The 18,252-nt window shown below is 42.9% G+C and overlaps 1 protein-coding gene across 5 annotated transcripts in view; it reads right to left on the bottom strand.

Moving 5' to 3' along the window:
• The window catches only part of FAM13C (family with sequence similarity 13 member C), a 117,287-nt gene that overhangs the window by 38,737 nt on the left and 60,298 nt on the right, over positions 1 to 18,252 (bottom strand). For 4 of the 5 annotated variants that reach the window (XM_038140034.1, XM_038140033.1, XM_038140037.1 and 1 more), the window contains exons 7-9: positions 8,267 to 8,305; positions 3,366 to 3,422; positions 1,524 to 1,722 (exon numbers count right to left, since the gene is read on the bottom strand). In XM_038140034.1, coding sequence (XP_037995962.1) covers positions 1,524 to 1,722; positions 3,366 to 3,422; positions 8,267 to 8,305 — 295 coding nt within the window. The remainder of the gene's footprint in view (positions 1 to 1,523; positions 1,723 to 3,365; positions 3,423 to 8,266; positions 8,306 to 18,252) is intronic. The other variant, XM_038140035.1, reaches the window with a different exon arrangement.

Here is an 18,252-nt window from a genome sequence, read left to right as displayed (position 1 = left end):
GTGTTTTATGGCAGTCTAATTATATACTCAAAAAGTTTCCCATGAAAGAATTTCACCATTTCCAGTTAACCCCTCTAGGCCATGTAAAATGCCACAGAGAAGAAAATCTGTGCTGTGCTGGCTTTCACTGGCTGAGAGGTACAGGCAGGATGCAAACAGGGGGCTCGGAAGAGGTTGAAAAAGCAACAGATGACTTCTGAGACAGAGCTTGCCCCTTTTACTGCTTCTTCATGACTATTCTTCCTGATCTGCCTCCACTTGCTCTTCACAGGGCAAAATTCCCATCATTTTTTTCCATTCAGCTGATAAACATGCACACCTCATCTCCCTGCAGGTTAAATAAAATTTCCTAGGAATGCAGTACAGTGGCAAAAAAAACCTCCCAGTTATTGCTTTATTTTTGGATCAGTTCCAGAAAAGCAGGCAGGAATTTTAGGGCAAGAGTTTGACATTGGTATTCCAAAAGAGACTGTGATAATACCATTTGCCATTTGGTTTTCATCTTCCTTCAGGTATTCAAAAAGTACCATTCTCACTTAGAAGGTAAGACATTCTGCCAAAAATGATGAAATCCCATTCTAAACTAGGTCCAAAATACTTCCTAGTCTACGATAGGCTTGAAGCACTTCAGAAAGAGCTCTGCAAATTTCTATCCACAAGCAAGAAGGGAGGAGAGACAAAAAGTAGCCAAATACATTATACAGCAAAGATATGGAAATACAGACATCTGTATTTGTGTATGCACAGTTTTATGTAACTACAGACATCTGTATTTGCAGATGTCAGGCCTTGTGCCTACTGCAGACCAACAAATCTACCAACATTAATATTAACTGTCTTGGATATGAGAATATTTCCAGCTGAGGGGTTAAATCTGCACCAGAGCTCAACCCCTTATGCTGCACATCCAACATGACTTGGGAAGCACCAGGGAAGACCAGAGGCATTTTTAGCAGCTGCTGAGAGGTGGAATTCTAGAGTCAACAGGGCAAATGTACCACCAGAGACAGCAACAGAAGGTTCCTCATTTCTAGTCTTTCTTAGCACCTTTTACAAAATTTACTGTTCTGCTCCCCCCGGCTCAACCTAGGAAGATGGTGGGGGATAGCACTGCTACCAGTATGCTACTGCACTGCTATGGTCTTACTATTTAAATATGAGAAAAACAGAAATTAAGATGAAGGAAAACCATGAAACCCCTCTATTTGCAGCCAAAATACCAGTAAAGGAGATCGTTGATCAAATAAACAAAACAGAAACTGTCTAAATAAATATTTGCACATCTTCAGCTATGCTCTCCACTCAATTCAGAAAGCAGTTGCACCACAACCCTCTCTGCAATTCCCTAGCAGAAAGAAACTTTTATTACAGGAGGGTTGCAGATGGCAGGTCCCTGCAGATCAGGGTAGATTACTGTGGGGTCTCAAATCACACCATGAATTACCAGGGAGTCCCTCTTTGCATTTCAAAAATTGCTTAGACATTGTGCCACAAGCCTCCCCCTGGTAAGCTTAATTCTTTACCTGACTTTCCTCGTGGCTTTTTCCATTTTCTAGCTTTGCAATGGGCTTAGGTTTCCTCAGCTTTAAGTTGCCCATTTCAGGCTTTAGAGCACAGTCAGCTAAAACCTGCTGCTTATGCTGCTGGGTGTCTTGCAAAGGCAGCTGCCTTTCCTCTAAGAGAGTGGAGTTGTCCGGGTAATTTTCTTTGTTATCATCATCTCTGTAAGAAAATAAAATTGAAATGCATCAGGCAGGATTTCAGACACCTGTCAAAACATTATGAAGGAAGGAGAGCAACAAGTTCTTAGCTATTTATGGCATATTGCTTTTACTAAATTTAGTGGTCTACACATCAGTTATGGATCTAAGCTGTTAGCATTATCACACACTCTTAAATGGGGAGCTACTTAAATGTTAGCTTTAGAGTCACTCTTGGGCTTCAGACCTACAGTTCACATTCCCCAAATAAAATCTGAAACTATCTTTTTCATGCAGAAGACTTCCCCCACCCAGTGATTCACAGTAAGATATAACCTCACAAAAATATCATCACAGACAATAATTCCTCTCAACAGCACACTTCCCTTCTGTTGGTCTCTGCCTTTGAGGGCCATTGCACAGAGGGAAGGAGGAAGCCACTCAAAGTAAGGTCTGAACAGCCAGAGATGTGTTTGGAGAAAACATCCTCCGTGTAAGAGACACCTGGTGGCCTAAACAGACACCGTTACTCATGGATGCTTAATCTGGGACCTGGGACATACATTTTCAACCCCACCCAGACTACAACGTGCAAGCTCTCTCCAAGGAGACCTTGCTAGTGTCACCCACACCCAGTCACTCCAGCCTCAGCCTTCTCTCAACCTTCCACTGGGAACAGCTCTGTGACACCACGAAATTACCGCAGTGCAGGAGGCAAGGCTGCCTCAGGAGCTGGCAGTGGCATTGCTGCTCCAAAATCCCTGACTGGAGCTTGGTGTTCAGGTGGGATTTCAGCCGTTAGCTCCAGCTGGCAGCATCCTAATGGTTAGCTGGGAGATGACCTCTCTCCTGGTGTGAAACTTCCACAGCTGAGAGAGTCAAGGGCTATTGAATTAAATCCCCTGAGATTCATTTCTTTCGTTCCATAAAGCTTAACTTGCTAGTTCAATGTTTTCTCCTAAGGATTTTGAGCTGCCAAACTCACTTTCCATCTGTGGCCCATCAGCATCCAGATGGATGCTTGCAGGGTGCCTGTGGAGTTGAACACCATCGCTGCCCATGCCTTCTGCAAGTGTGCTCCAAGGCAGTTGTTATAGTTACAGCTTTATAGACCACGGGCACTCCAACAATGTGCACAAGTGTTGCTAATTTTAAGGGATCCTCTGATTTTAAGATCTTTCTGAAAAGTTAAGTTACATACCCTAGCAATCAATATGTACTAACATAGCCATGAGAGAGGCACGCCTCAAGAATACTTCAGTTAAATTACGATTTAAAGGATTTCTTTTTCCCAGACACACTCAGCAATGAGCATATCTTTGCACAGTTACAAAACTCTCTTTACTACTGCTTTGCACCAGCTGCTGTACGGTAAAATTCAGTCTATAAGCACCACAGCTGCATCTGAATGACAGGAGTATGATGTGAAGTTAAGAATACAGACTTTATATATATAATAGCAACAGTAAATAATCTTCATATTGATCACACAAAAGCACACAGGATAAATACACATTTCCCAGAAATTACAAACAGTTTTTGCAGGTAATACCCAGAAATTCTGCATTCCCTTGAGAATAAAGGTTTCTTTCTAATGGTTTAACAGAAGCAGTCACAGCGTCACTTGCTGCCAATGGATTTCAGACAAAGTTTACAGGGGAGTACCTGGGACTGGAGCTGCCTGCTTGATCTTCATGCACAGAGTCTGAATACCCGTCACACCTTGAAAATGAACACAAGATAATTATTGGTTTTCTGCCAGTTGCAGAAACTTAGCTTTTAATAACATTACAGTGCAGCTCAAACTATAAACACATTTCTTCTTCTCATCATGCTTTAGTTAAGGTCATTTAATGCCATAGCTGCTCCATGATAGTCCAAATCTCAGAGGAAGAAGAGGATTTGAGATGTTAACTGGGCACAATTTGGTGTATCATTTTCAGACAAATAGAAATAATTACAAGGAATTCAGATGTTACCATAAAAATCACAGGAAAGTTACAAGAAATTCTGTATTCTAATTGCTTATAGTATATTCCACATTAACCTCAAAAATAATTAGACACAACTAAGGATGTTTTTTCTCACAAACTCACAAAAATATTAACTATGATAGAGCAGTCACCCTTTGTGCAGCAGGAAAAAGAATCCCCAACTAAATTATGAAGTGAGAGTTAGTCTTAAAAAGTGAACTAGCAGTATTTTTTAAGAAGCCTGAACAATCATAATCAAGTACTTCCTTCAAGTTACAAACAAAAGAATTGTCCCAAGGCTGCCTAATCAGAAGAGAAGTCTGGATAAATATGCTAAACCACAACCACTGAGAGCTGAACATGATGCTGTGGCTGCATGGCTGAACTTTGCAGGATGCTTTAACCTGCAAAGCCCGTGAGCAGTCTTTCTTCAGATAAACATGCATCCATAAGCATGCACTCCCAAAATATGCAAACACTGAGCCTGGTATTGTTGGGGTAAAGTCAGGGACCTCCTCTCACCCTCAGTTCATACTCACAGGGCACAGACACTAAGGAGGCCTGGATCCCTTGAAGTTTTCTGGCAGAGGAATCTCTTCATTATGGGGGAAGCAGCCTGTACTTCTGCTGACTTGCTAAATTTTGAGAAGAACTGCCCCACTTAGAAGAGAGTACATTAAGTGACACATTCATAGCTCTGCATTGCAATTTGATGGCAAGGGTTTAATATATTCCTCTTCCCCACCAGTCTTCTGCTGGTGTCTATATCAAAAGTCAGACTGCAGCAGAAAATATTTAAAGGGCCACTCAAGTGTTTACACTTCCTGAATACATCAGCATATGCATGAAAGCATTTGCTGCTCACAACTGGAGCAGAGAACTACAGTGGCAGATCACCCTAGTCACACAATATTCCTGCCATGAGTGCAGCTTTCCCCACATGGCAAAGTGGGATGATGGATGGAAGACAGGGCTTGATGTGCAAAATGGAAAAATTCACTGTAGAAATCTGGTTGCCTCTGGATGCCAGCCACACCTTCCCCTCGGGCCAATACCTGACTGCTCCACAGGAAGCAGCAAGGGGCGACACGGGACACACTGGGGTTTGAATAAGGAAGCCCAGTGGGAAAGGAACCAGGAACCTGGCTGTAGAACTAGAAGGAATATTTCAGAGGGACATAACAAAAGAAAGAATATGCACTGTGTGAGGAGACAGTGTCAAGGTCAGAGCTGGATGGACAGAGCTCCCAGCACAGACACAGGAGAAGGTGCCACCAGGTAGGGTGTGCACCACGGGCCAAACCACAGCCAGCAAAGTCCAGGAATCCCCTAAAGGGACAAATTCTCCCTCCTGGGTGTGCCTCAGAGAGAGGAGGTGGGAGGAAGCAGCTCTGCCATCTGTTTTGCTCCCCCTTCTCTCACCAGTCATCTCACTTGGCAGCCTCCTGAAAGACCACCTTGGCAATGGAGAACACTCTCTGGAAGGACAATAGATGGCTGAACACGAGTCCAGTGGCCAAGCCAAGTCCAGTTAAGGAGCACTCTCCTTAACTGGGGGATCTGGGCTGGCTGTGAGGAGGTGATCTCAAGGCAGAGCTCCTAACTCAGTACCCAGCAGCTGATCGAAGTCATAAAATAAGGCATACCTTATAAACAACATAAGTGAGTGTGACAAAATGTATTTGAGTAACTGAATGGCAGTAAATAGAAAAGTTAAGCATTAATGAATCAGAGAACACAATGACCATCACAAAATTTAAAAGATCCTGAGGAACTTCAGAAGAAGCACACTCTAAAATTTCCCACCAAAATTTTTGCCTGTGCAAGAATAAATAATAACCAGGAGGCTGAGAGCTCACTCACGCAGGACAGTGTTCGAGACTAGGATTATAGCAGGACCTTTAAAAAGATGAATTCGGGATATGCAAATATCCATCATTAAAACATGGAGTTTTCCTACCTTGATTTCTAAAAGAAACATGTCTTCTGTGTTCATGCCCCCTGTTTGCACATATTAAAATAATCATGCAGCCCTTCCTTTCCTCTCACCAGTAACTTGTAAATCTTGTTGTCTAGCTTTAGCTGTATTTAATAGATAGGGTGACATTCAAGAGTTTGGCAAGTTTTTTGATAGCTTGTGACCATTTAGCAGAGAGACTTCCCACCAGCCAAAAAACTGCAGCAGCATCTTCCTCACTCCTAAACCACCAGAGAATATGTCACAACAGCTTCAGGTCAGAAATCCAAATGGGTTGAGGCTTACTATGGGTAGGAGCTGTCTTTTAACAAAAGCAGCAATGTGAATCCTCTCCCCTCAGTGCCCGATCCAGCTACCGACTGATGGATATCTCTTTAAAGTAAGTACATCTGTTATTGATCTTATGGCATGGGCCAGAGTCAGGTCAGAGATGGGATCCCAGCCTGGATGGAGTGCTGCTCTGACTCTGGATAGTCTGTCTCTGTGTTTCTTCCAGGGTCTCTGGGTTAATGGGACCAGCTTCTTTAACTTTCTACCATTTTCACCTTCCCACAGGAGCCATGTCAGACCAGAGTGAGCAGTGCTCCCTTTTGCTGACTTGACCTTTCAGAAGCTCATGTGAGCAGCTCCCAAACCAGGCTGCATGCATGGCTTGCTGGGAGCTGGGCACCCCGAGGCGCTCACCTTGTCTGCAGAAATGTTCCTGAAAGTGCTCTACCACTGCCTTGATTTCATTCAGGAAGCCCTGGCTCTGCCTTTGTCACAAATAAAGACAGAAATTGTTAAATGAGGATGTCTGGATGTGCACGGTAAACTCCCTCTTTCTTCTGCTAAATAAAAGTCAATCTATTTTCATCTGTTTTCAGAGATGGTCAACAAAAGCAGTAAGTGCTGAAATCAGTAAGAATTGCGCATCCTCAGCAGTTCTCAAAAGCAGGTGTTGGGGGACGGCTCCAAATGAGATTTAGGGAAGGCAGCTCTGGAAACCAAGTTTATTCAACGGGACAATGCTTTTCAGATATCATTATTCACTCCCTTTGTTTTCTAAAAGCACATTTCTACCCCTTTGTTTGGAAATATAAGATGAAACATGAAATCCCACAAACAAGAACCAACAGCAGCTGAAATGGGGGAGATCCAAACCCTCTCCATCTCCCCAAGGCTGGCAGGGCTGGCACCACACTCCCAGATTTTATTCCTTTCTGGGTTTAACATGAAGCCCCTCAGAGAAAAGCCATCACCTTTGGGTCCCAGAAACCTCAGGGGGGAGGCAGGCTTAGGAACTGCTCCAGGATAATCTCTACAGGAAACAATGAATGTACTTAGGGACAGAGGAAAGGGAAGGAGAAAAAAGATAAAAAATATATTATCTGTAATCTGGCTATTTTTCTGTGAAGGGGGAGCAACGCATAATTTTACAGACCAAAATTCATTACTTATCTAACAGGAACACAGGAAATGAAAACAAACAAGCATGAAAGCAAACAAAAAACCCCTCCATGATTTATTAGCCTCAGTTCAATCTCTCCATATCTGCCCCAGTCACACGAAAAAAGTGTGACTAAATTTAAATATTAAATAAAGCAAGGAAATATAAGCAAATAAAGCAAAGCAATATAAGAGAGGAAAATTCTTTAGATCCCTTTGAAATATTTCTTTTCCTGTAGAGGTTGTGACAACACTTAGAGATGGCTCAGATGATCACAACTTGGCCTGCTTTCAGGGTGTCCCCTGTCCCCACAGCACTCAGCAAACAGCTCACTGTCCAGCTGGGGTGTTTTATATTATGAGCACTTTAGCAGTGTAAAACTCATCTAATAATGTACAAACAAATCCATACATCATTTTCCTCCTGAAAAACAGCTTGGCTCCTTACTGCTGCAGAATCTTCCCCAAAAGCTTTTGAAACAATCAAAAGCATGCAAAGTAAAAATACACAGAACACCAATATTTAAGTGATTTAGACTAAAATGAGACAAAGACCATTTCATTTACAATAGTTCCTAGAGGGTTTGCCTTTCTAACTTTCTAATGTCCTCCCTTGTTCTGTCTGTAAAACAACAGGAAAAATCAACATTTACATCCTTTTGATCATGATATATACAAAATGCCATCTAAGGAGTTTATGGAATTGATAACAAAGAAATTACATTTTGGTACTTGGCCTGCCTAAATAATGTATAGGGATCTTTGAAAATATTTCCTAATGATTTTGTTTCCCTAACAATGCTTGTGGTACGTACAGACCATGTGTCCTTAGAAAACAGACATGCTTGTGTTTGACAGGATCATCAGTATCAGAAATGAGCAATATTTTGACAGGAGGTTCATCCAGCACTGAAAATCATCCACTTAAACATGTGTGATATGCACCCAGTATATATTCTCCCAAAAAAAGGGATTTCACTGCTAAATAGTCACAGAGCATTCAAAGGCAGCTGCTTTATGCAATCCTTCCCATACAGGCAATAATATATTTAGATTACAGAAAACTCAATCCAAATATATGACAGATAGCTTGGGACTTCTCACATACCACTTACAATTACTCTGTACGGTAACTAAACTCATCATTCCTGTTTAAAAATAAGGACATCTTTAAAGTGTTCACTTACTCTGCTAGAGCTGTCGTGTTGAAGGACTTATCCTGAATGCTGAAACAGAAACAAGAAAACATCAGATAAATCAGCAAGGCAGGCAGGCTCCCTGTATCCTCCTCAGCTGTGGGAACACATGCACAAACATGGCATTGCGAGGCACGTCTCTGTGTGCTCGCTCTGCATGCACGGCGCTACCTTGGGCTGCTCTGCACATGCTCATAATCAAGAAACCACAGGGATTAGTCCTACAACACTCACAAAGCCCAGCCAGCAGCACCCAGCATTCAGGCAGGGGTGCAGGTAGACTGTGAGGCTCAGATCACGATCTTTTAGAGCTGTAACTGTGCTGTTAACAAAGGCTTAGGTTTACAAACAACTGTTTGGCATTCTGTCCTTTTAATGTTTGCTCTGTGTCATTGGCTCATCAAATGCAGGGGTTTTTTTACTTAAACAGGGTTGCCCAGCTAGTTGTCTGGAGGTTTTCCTGTTTAGTGGTCTCTTACATGCTCAGTTCATGGCCAACCCACAAGGGATTCTGTGAAAAAAAAAAAAAATCTGGCAGAAAGGACAGTTCAAGTAGGAAAAGGTTATTAAGCTAACAGCAAGCAGTAGATGAAACCATCCCTGTGAAAGGAATAGGCTGCTGTGTTCCTGCAACAAAATGTTTCTGACCTGATATAATACATTCATCAGGGTCAGCTCAGGATATTGCAAACTGCTGGGTTTGAGGCAGCAGTGGAATTCCCCCTCCAACAACACCCCTCAAATCCAGTGAACAACACTCTTGGATCATCCTGAAATCTTACAGCAGCAAAAAAAGGAAAAAACAAAAATCCAACCAGCAAACAATCTCACTGATACATAGCAGAGATGGGATGTTGTTGTTATTGTTGTTGTTTGGGCTGGGGGAGAGAAAGCAAAGCAGACAACGCCTTGTGAGCACTCCTGTTTGTGACAAAGGCATCTCTGAGACGCCAGCATCAAGCCGAGCAGGGATAAAGAGAGGCACCTCCTCCTCCTCCCCGCAGCAGCAGCTTGTGCCTCTGCGTGGTGTTGACACACATTTCCCAGGCAGCCGTGGCAGCCAGGAATCACAGCCTGAGAATCGCTTTTCTTTACCAGCAGCACTGACAATTCTTCGCATCTTCCCCCATCCCAGCCTCCCGGCCTCTCACACACAGTGCCTGCTCTGTTCTTTCTTCTTGTACATATATATCAATGTGGATAAGGGCATGAGTTACCTGGGAATCAGAACATCACAGCCAGTCTGCAGGGACCTCTGCCCTTCAGAAAGCAGGTTTTGTGAGAGAAGGATGAATAGAAAAGCTAAATTTAATTGTTAGTAATGAAATCCTGCCTTAAAACTGAAATTTCAAATTTTTTCTCCTCCTGTTTCCAGTTCTATTGCTCTGACCATGCAATACAAAGTTCTTTATTGCTATTCTATTTGCAGGACAGCAACTGAACAAAGACATTCTTCTAGATGGTGTGAGAAGTAAAAGCTTAATTTACATGCTCAATAAGTAGAGTGCCATTAAAAATAAGTTGTTTTTTTTTTTTTTAAGGAATATATTCCAGAATGCTTAAGTGAATGCTTGATTTCTATTTGGAATGGTTAGGCTGGGTTCAGAGCCAGCACTTCAAGTGTGTCATGGAGGAATCACTAGATTTTATCACAAAATCCCACTGATAAGCCTCACAGCGTAGCTAGAGTAGAATTTAAAGGACTGGGTACCTACACACACCCCACAAGAAAAGGAGCTCTTACAAATATGACTTCTCCATTTGTGGGTGCACAAGTCAAGGTCTAATTCTCTGTGAATTCAGTCTCTGTGCAAATGCACTGCAGCACTTTGATGTTATTCCTGGGAAGATAACAGGACTGAAGATCTGTTTGTAAGGCAGGGATGCTTTGGACTGAGGCCAGGTTTAAAGCATCATCACATTTCTCTTGTTTTTCTGGACTTTGGTGCTGAACAGCAATTGCTACATCTCCTTTAGGGAAGCACGTTACATTGCAGCTCACTGCCAAACTTGCACTTGATAGCACGTGATCAGTGTAAGTGGAGAGTCTCTTCCTGTAAGGTGGTGAAACCATTCAACAAAATGAAATTTCACGTAAAATAGGCATAATAATAATAATAATACATGCACATAAGTAAAGGCCAGGCAAACTCAGGAGCCTGTTTCAGAGCAGTGCCCCCATCAGATAAATGGAGCCACCCTGCTCCTGGGGAACACAAGAGAGGAACTACTTTTCTTCTTTTACCAGATGGAAGTAATTTTTCTTTAGAGGCAAACATTCCTTTCAACAGCAATGTAGGCTTGGGTCCTCTTGGCTGACCCCAGCTGCTTCTACCTGCTTCCCATCCATGTGCTCAGGATGAGACCAGGGCAGGCAAAGAGCCTCTGCCCTCACAAGGAACAGCCAAAGGTGCATGAGCCTGCATCTCTGCTTCCTTTTAAGTTCCAAGCATGGAGGAAACCTAAAACTGCTGTTAGCTCCTTATTTTCAATAGTGACATTCAAGGCAGTGAGGTGCATAATGCCATAGAACATCACTCCTTAGCACACTGAAATTCTCAGTGCCAGATAGATTTCATCATCACATTCAGATGACATGCCAGGTTTCTCATTGTCCTGAAGTCTCAATGAAAATAAAGCTACACCTATGTGTGAAGTAAGCTTTGAACTTCCCCACGGAATAACAGATAAACTTCTAAGGACTTTTTATCTTGAATTCATCAGAATATGTATTTCTGAAATTCTGAAAATGAAGGCTTTTAAATCAGTTTTTCCTTTTTTTTTTCTAAACAGTTTCAGAGATTCATATTTTTGCAAATTCTATGTCTTGAAAAAGACACTTTCTCTGCAGAAAAGTTGCCCGTTTCATACCCAGTTTTGTTCTTACCCTCTTTTGCCAAGTGTTGCTCCAGCCAACATAAACATCATGAGACAGCCCTTAGCTGACAACAAAAATGCCAGAGATCCCCAAAGCAAACATCTACATACATTTTGGAGATACCAAGACTCAGAAATATTGCTATTCCCTTCTGGAAATTTGACTGATATATTGCCTATTAATGGCTGACAAATAGATTGGCATTGAAATTCCATTCTTTATTTGGTTTGTACCATCAGGAGAATTACTGCTGGGTCAGGAAGGAGAATGAAACAGGAATCACAGCATCCAGCTTGGTTTTTCACATAACAGAGACACATATTCAAAATAAATTGTATGTTCATAAGCTCAGAGCAGCATTAGCTGGCAGCGAGTGCCTTACACAGGCAGTGTAAGTCTGCAAACGAGAGAGGTAGTGAGGCAAAAGTGGGCAGAAATAGTTCTGCCTTCAGCAGAACAGGAGAGAACAACAATCAAAATGCCATAAAAAAGAGGGAGGAATAGTGAAGCTCTCCAAGCTGCAGTTGTCTAAAAAGTCACAAACCCCCCACGCCCACATCCCTGCAGGCTTTGTGGCTCTTTGGGTTCACCTGCAGAACAGAACCTTTGCCTCAATTTCCTGAATTTGCTCATCTCATTAAATGACTGTTTTCTTCTCAGGGTATTTCTGACTCAGACAAATGATGAGGCTTTTCAACCCTAACTACAGAATAATGAAGAATTTGTACTGGGAAATCAACTGTATTTTAAAAGGGAAATTACACATTTATGAAGAACTCTAAGCTCTCTAAGGTTCTGGGAAAGTTACTATTTTGCATGTAATATCTACTACCTAATGAAAAACTCAGTGCAAGCCTATAGGGTGTGATCAGCAGTTATTGCCAGACTATTTTCTTCATTATTATTTGTTATTCCACAGAGTCCAAAGTGCCTGTGCTGGAATTGCTGCATCAAAGGCAATTATATTTTGCAGTGCAGTCAGGCCATACAAGGGAGCTGCCCTGGGCCCCGTGGAAGGATGTGAGAGACACAGTGTGACACACACACTGCAGGATGAGGAGCCCAGGGCACTGCCCTCCAGCTCAGGGAAAGAGTTACTCATGTTCCACTACCCAAATAAAGGGAAACTTGGAATGATCTCCCCACTACTGTCTCTCTGGATGAAGTCAAGTCATCCCTGCCAGACCTGGCTGAGCTCAGAGACTCATAAAAATACTGAGCAAATTTGTTTTTCTTAGAGCATGTGTGTTCCTGCCAAGAAACAATACCCTGAAGTGCTCCAGCCATCCTTCACCTCCCTCTCGAGCTGCACCTACGAGGAGGGCCACTGAGTCCCACCTGTTTGCATGCACAGAGTTTGCTGCCATGACCAGAACACCTTCAGCCCCTCTGCTCTGAGGAACAGATAAATATGCTCCCTTGGCAGGTCACACTGCCACTTCTGAGGCCACACTTCTGATTTTCTTTAGGCAGTGAAGCAGTAACTCATTTCTGACTTTAGCAAGTCTGTTGCCTTCCCACACACAGGATTTTCTTGAGGGGTAAAGGCAGGAATCATTCTGCAGCAGAATGTTAGCACTGGGGATGGCTCCAGTGCCTTGCCCTTTCTTCAAAAGTGATCCTGCAGGATACTTTTGCTGTTTTCCAATCTGTAAAGCATAAACCAAGGAGTTGCCATGTGAGAGAGGAGTCACATGCTCTCTCCTGTAATGATAAATACAGAGTGCTACATGCTGCAGCTCAAAATATTCGTGTGTTCACCAACTTGCTTTCTTGATGAGCAGCCTGCCTTTTTATGGGCAGGATTCTCCAATACACCAGCAAACATCTCAGGAGAAATTAAACTAAAATACAGCACTTTTGTGTAGGAGCCAGCTGGTGAGCACTCAATCCAGCTTCTACATCTCTGATTTTCTCTGTGACCTAATTAGGACATCATCTGAGAAGGGGAACCTGGGGGAAACAGCACTCAGCTGATCTTGCTGTGTGTCTCAAAATGAACTGACAGACTCATGCAGGAAGAGACTTCAGCTGAGCATAGGTGCAGACACAGTTATCATAATCCAGTCCAGGGAAATTCCATAAGGTGCCTTTCTGTTGGGTTGTGTAAAGCTTGGTGCACCTGCACAGACCTTCAGGGCATGAATATCTATATTTTCTGAAGATATTTCAGTCTGCAATCAAAGTGCACATAATTCCTGGCTCAAGCTTTTGAAGCAGTAGGCCCACAAACCCCATACACACTGCCATAGTACATCCAAGTTGGCCCTGAGGTGGGCACATCTACCCTGTAGCTCAAAAGGCACAGATCCCTGCTCTTTTAAAGGGAAAAACATCATGGAGCTACACAAATTTGTGCAGGTTTTGGACCACTACAGTCCCATAACTTGATCACATTTCTGCAGCCCAGGTGCACATACCTGAGCAAGCAGCAGCAGTAGCAGTGGGAGAGCTGCCATCAGCACAGGGAATTGCTGGGAGAGGGAGCACACACCAAGCTCTGCTGGAAGGCCACATCACTCCTGGTGCCCTGCTCAAACAGCATCAGCTGATTTCATACAGGCCTCTGCTCTGAGGAAGAGTGCTAAGCTGGAAATACAGAACCATGCCTCTAATTTTGTTATTAAAGTTGTTTCAAGGAGTCCCATCAGCTCTGCTGAAAATCTCTGTAGAGATGCCCAAGTGTCATCATCCAGCACTCACAGGGCTGTATGACAAGCCCAGCTATACCAGCCCAAGTGGTGCTACTGACTGAGCTCCTCCTCAGATGCAGTGATCCTCTGCAGATAATTTAATACCATCACAGGAGACAAAATAATTTCCAGCAGGTTTACACCATAGTCAGGCTAGGCTCAATACAGCACTAATTCATAACCAGTTTTTTCTTTCAATATTGAAAGAAGAGGAAAAATACACACATCTCCTTAATTTTTGTTCATGTTCATTCCAAACTCCTATTCACAGAATCATATACCTAAAATACTTCAGTATTGGGCTTTTTTCACCTCTGCCTGTAGCAGTGCACTCACCCATGAGGTACTTTGCAGATCTTGCTCCCTCTCCTCCACGTAACTAGCAGACCAGTTCACACTACCTTTCATCACCTGTAGCTTTATCTTCCCAGCAGCAGAGAAGCCAGAATGATATACAACAAAATCAATACCAATCCAGAGGACATGTATCAAAACCAATCTAAAGCAATTGCTGTCTAATTTCAGAGCTCAGTGACATTCAGAAGCACCTCTTTAATTAGCATTGTCCAAGAGTTCCATTATCAGCAATTATGTGTTTTCAGAGGACACCTGGCCTTCCCCCCAAGCACCATGTGGCACTCACTGATTAGTCCTACTGATATCTGAGGACAGGCCAGGTCACATCAAAAACAGATTTGCCATGAATCCTCCCTAAGCCTCTTTCTAGTTTACAAAACCTGTGATTGGGTATTTCTACCCTTTGACCACCAGCAGAAAACACCCACAGGCTGCTCTCAGAGGGCTGGGCAGCTGTACCAGGGGGCTTGTCGGGTCTCCTGCCCACCCAGGGACACCAGATGTGGGGTTTCCAGCACCGGATTGGGGTGCCCCGAAAGATGGAAAAGTCCCTCCTCCAACCCGTGCCTTCGAAGAAAGACTCAGTAGTCCTCTGTTGTCTGTTCTCAAGGTTGTTTATTGTTGTTTATCTAAAAGATTCTTCTCCTGAACTGCTGTGGCCCGTTCAGCAGCTCAGACAAAGGCACACTGCCCTCCCAGGGGGCTGGTGCCATCTTTTATATCATATATTACGTACTACATGTTTATACCTCTTCCCCAATGCCTACTATCTATATTGAATGGTGACTTTCTACTCAAAACCAATCTGTGAGTGCCAACATCACCAAAGACATGGAGGCTAGGAAGGAGAAAGAAAGAGGACAGGGCACACCCAAATCCCTCCATCTTAGAACCCCTGACCCCCATGTACAAAACTTGGACCCCTGCGTACAAGGCTTAAACACCCCCTGTACAGCACTCAAAAATCCTTCCTTTCACTTCGTGACTACTTCTACTATAATATCTAACTTTGTCTGTTTGTGGCTTGTAATTCTTCATACAGAGTTGGTGATTTGCTCCACAGGCTAAGATGGAAACCCCACGTGTGTCTTTGGCTGCACGCCAGAGTCTCAGAGCCCCCTGCCAGCGGCTCTGGCCATCCAGGGCACCCAGAGGAGAGTCCTGGGTTCCCACAGGGGCCATGCAAAGCTTTGTCATTACACCACCCAAGGATGCTGCCCACAGTATTTATAGCCCAGTAGGAGTGATCCCTGTGACCTCATGTGCCTGAATTTTGAGTATGAAGACAGACTCTCTGTCCGAACCCAGGACACACCTCTGGGTGCCCTGGATGGCCAGAGCCACTGGCAGGGGGCTCTGAGACCCTGGCATGCAGCCAAAGACACACGTGGGGTTTCAATCTTAGCCTGTGGAGCAAATCACCAACTCTGTATGAAGAATTACAAGCCACACAAGTTTAGGTAGTATAGTAGAGATAATCACAAAGTGAAGGGAAGAGTTTTTGAGTGCTGTACAGGGGGGTTTTGGTCCTTGTACAGAGGGGTCTAAGTTTTGTACATGGGGGTCAAGAGTTCTAAGATGGAGGTATTTGGGTGTGCCCTGTCCTCCTTCTTTCCTCTCCCCAACCTCCATGTTCATGGTGATGTTGGCACTCACAGACTGGTTTAGAGTAGAAAGTCACCTTTCAATATGGGTAATAGGCATTGGGGAAAAAACATAAACATTTGATACATAATGTGTGATGTAAAAGATGGCACCGGCCCCCTGGGAGGGCAGTGTGCCTCTGTCTGACCTGCTGAACGGGGCCGCAGCAGCTCAGGAAGAAAATCTTTGGGATAACATACAATAAACAACCTTGAGACCGGATGACTGAAGACTGCTGAGTCTGTCTTTGAGAGCACAGGTTGGAGGAGGGACTTTTTCATCTTTTGGGGTCACCCCAATCTGGGGGTGAGCCTGACAACTCTCCAAGCCCTTGAATATTTTCTTTCTCAAGAGCTTACCTCCTATTTTCTATTTTTGTTGCACTGCAGGAAAATCTGATACAAGCAGATTATGAAATATTAATGTATAACTAACCCAGGACATGAAATTTAAAATTATACCATTATGTGAAGCTTATGCCACTTAACAACTACTTTATGCATTTAGATCACATTCAGAGAACTCTGAATAATCACTACTGTTTGTGAGACTGAATTTGAGAAAGAGAATAGCAATAAATGCAGTTATAAAAGTATAACCTGTAACTTAAGTCTCCTGTGTCATAATAAATAACCAGATCTGCTTTTCTTTTGGAAACAAAAGGAAATACAGATAGTAACACATGTATGCTTAGCATGGGATTTAGATTTACTCTGCACTACTCTGAACACTTGAAATGTCTGAAAACCTAAAGATAATATTCCTTCCTACATTAAAAACAGGGAAAAGCAAGGAGTCTCCATTTGCACACATCAGATACAACTGTACAAGACACAGGACCCCACAGAGGGCTTTTTAACCCCATTCACTGCAGTCAGTTTCTATACATAGAAATCTTGATACTCTTCTGCCAAGTTCTTATTAATTTCAGGGGCTAGTATGGTCACCGAAGAAGCTGATGTCATTAAGTCAAAATTGATGTAATGTGTTTATTTATATGCTCTTTTCTGAACTTGCATCAATAACTATAAACCCAAGACAGATCCAGCTTCTCACAGGCCTCTCTGGAGCCCATTCTGAGCCATGGAAAAAATCCTACCAAGAACTCCATGTAGTCAACTTATTCCTGGCTGTCAATTCAGACATAATATTTCTTCCCAGCCATCTTAATCTCATAGAAAGGAAAAGCTGTCCACATGTCAGAAAAGAAAAGAATGTGGTGGACAAAAGAAAGCAAACTCACATTGGGGAATATAATAGGAAGGCACGAGCAAAATCCATAATAAATCCAGCAAATGTAAGCACCAGACCCTATGTAAAACACAGTTATGATTGGCAGCTGAGGGAGGCCTTCTGGGCATTAACTCATCCATTTCTGTGGGGGTTTATAAAGCTTCAATTACTCATTCTCATTTCTGCCATGAAAAGTCCATAGTAACAAATCCTACATTGTTTTCAAGTTGTTTTCTGAATTACTATTCACTAAACATGTAGTCAGCAAGATTTGAAACCCACTGATTCAAGCCATTAGCTTTTCTAATATCATGATCCATTGGCATCAGAAACATCTCATCAGTTATAGCATATTCCCCTGCACTTGTATTTCACTGAAATGCTATGAATAAGCCACCAAATATTAGCAGCCACAGTCAGTGGTCAATTCCTGCTCAGCTTCCACCTTGCTGTTTTAATTTCTTCTGCTAGCAAATAGTCCTCCTCTGTTTGGCTTCTATTTCTATGCAGGCTCATGACCTGTGCTTGTGTCCTACCATGCACTGTTTTAATTTACCAGCACAATCCACAGCTCCTCAGCACAGATATAAGTTTGTTCTTCCAAAGTCTGAGAATATTTTTAACTCTCAATACATTTTGGGTTGCCCTGGTTTTGTTGGATTTGTTTTTGGGTTTTTTTTCCCTGTATATTTTTCTTTTATATTGAGGGGAAAACAGTGGAGACTGTATTTCACCCAAATGTCCATTCTCAGCACATTGTGTCTTGCAACACAGTAAAACGGCCAGGATTGGTCACAACACTCTATAGAAACTAAATAATACAATCCTGTTACATAATATTCAACTTTGTGACATAAAATCAGAACCCTACAGAAAATATAAGAAAATGGCACATGTTATAAAGCATAAATGTCTTGCACACCATTCAATTTTTTTTTTATTGGAAGAGAAGACTTAGAAGGATTTTCTTTTGCAGAGTGGCACTTTGGGGGAGGAGAGGAACCTGAGGCAGTCACTGGAACAAGGACCAAATTTCTTTACAAAGCTGAGGAAATATCCACATAACCACACACCATCTGTGCTCTTACCTTTTTAGTCTCCTGCTGCACTCCTCCTTCTTAATGTGTGTGTGTTTATCTTGTGGGCTGGCTTGGCTGCCTGGCTCAGCAGTG

This window comes from Motacilla alba, chromosome 6 (assembly GCF_015832195.1).
Source record: "Motacilla alba alba isolate MOTALB_02 chromosome 6, Motacilla_alba_V1.0_pri, whole genome shotgun sequence".
Taxonomy (NCBI): domain Eukaryota; kingdom Metazoa; phylum Chordata; class Aves; order Passeriformes; family Motacillidae; genus Motacilla; species Motacilla alba.
This window is presented reverse-complemented; position numbering and strand designations above follow the sequence as displayed.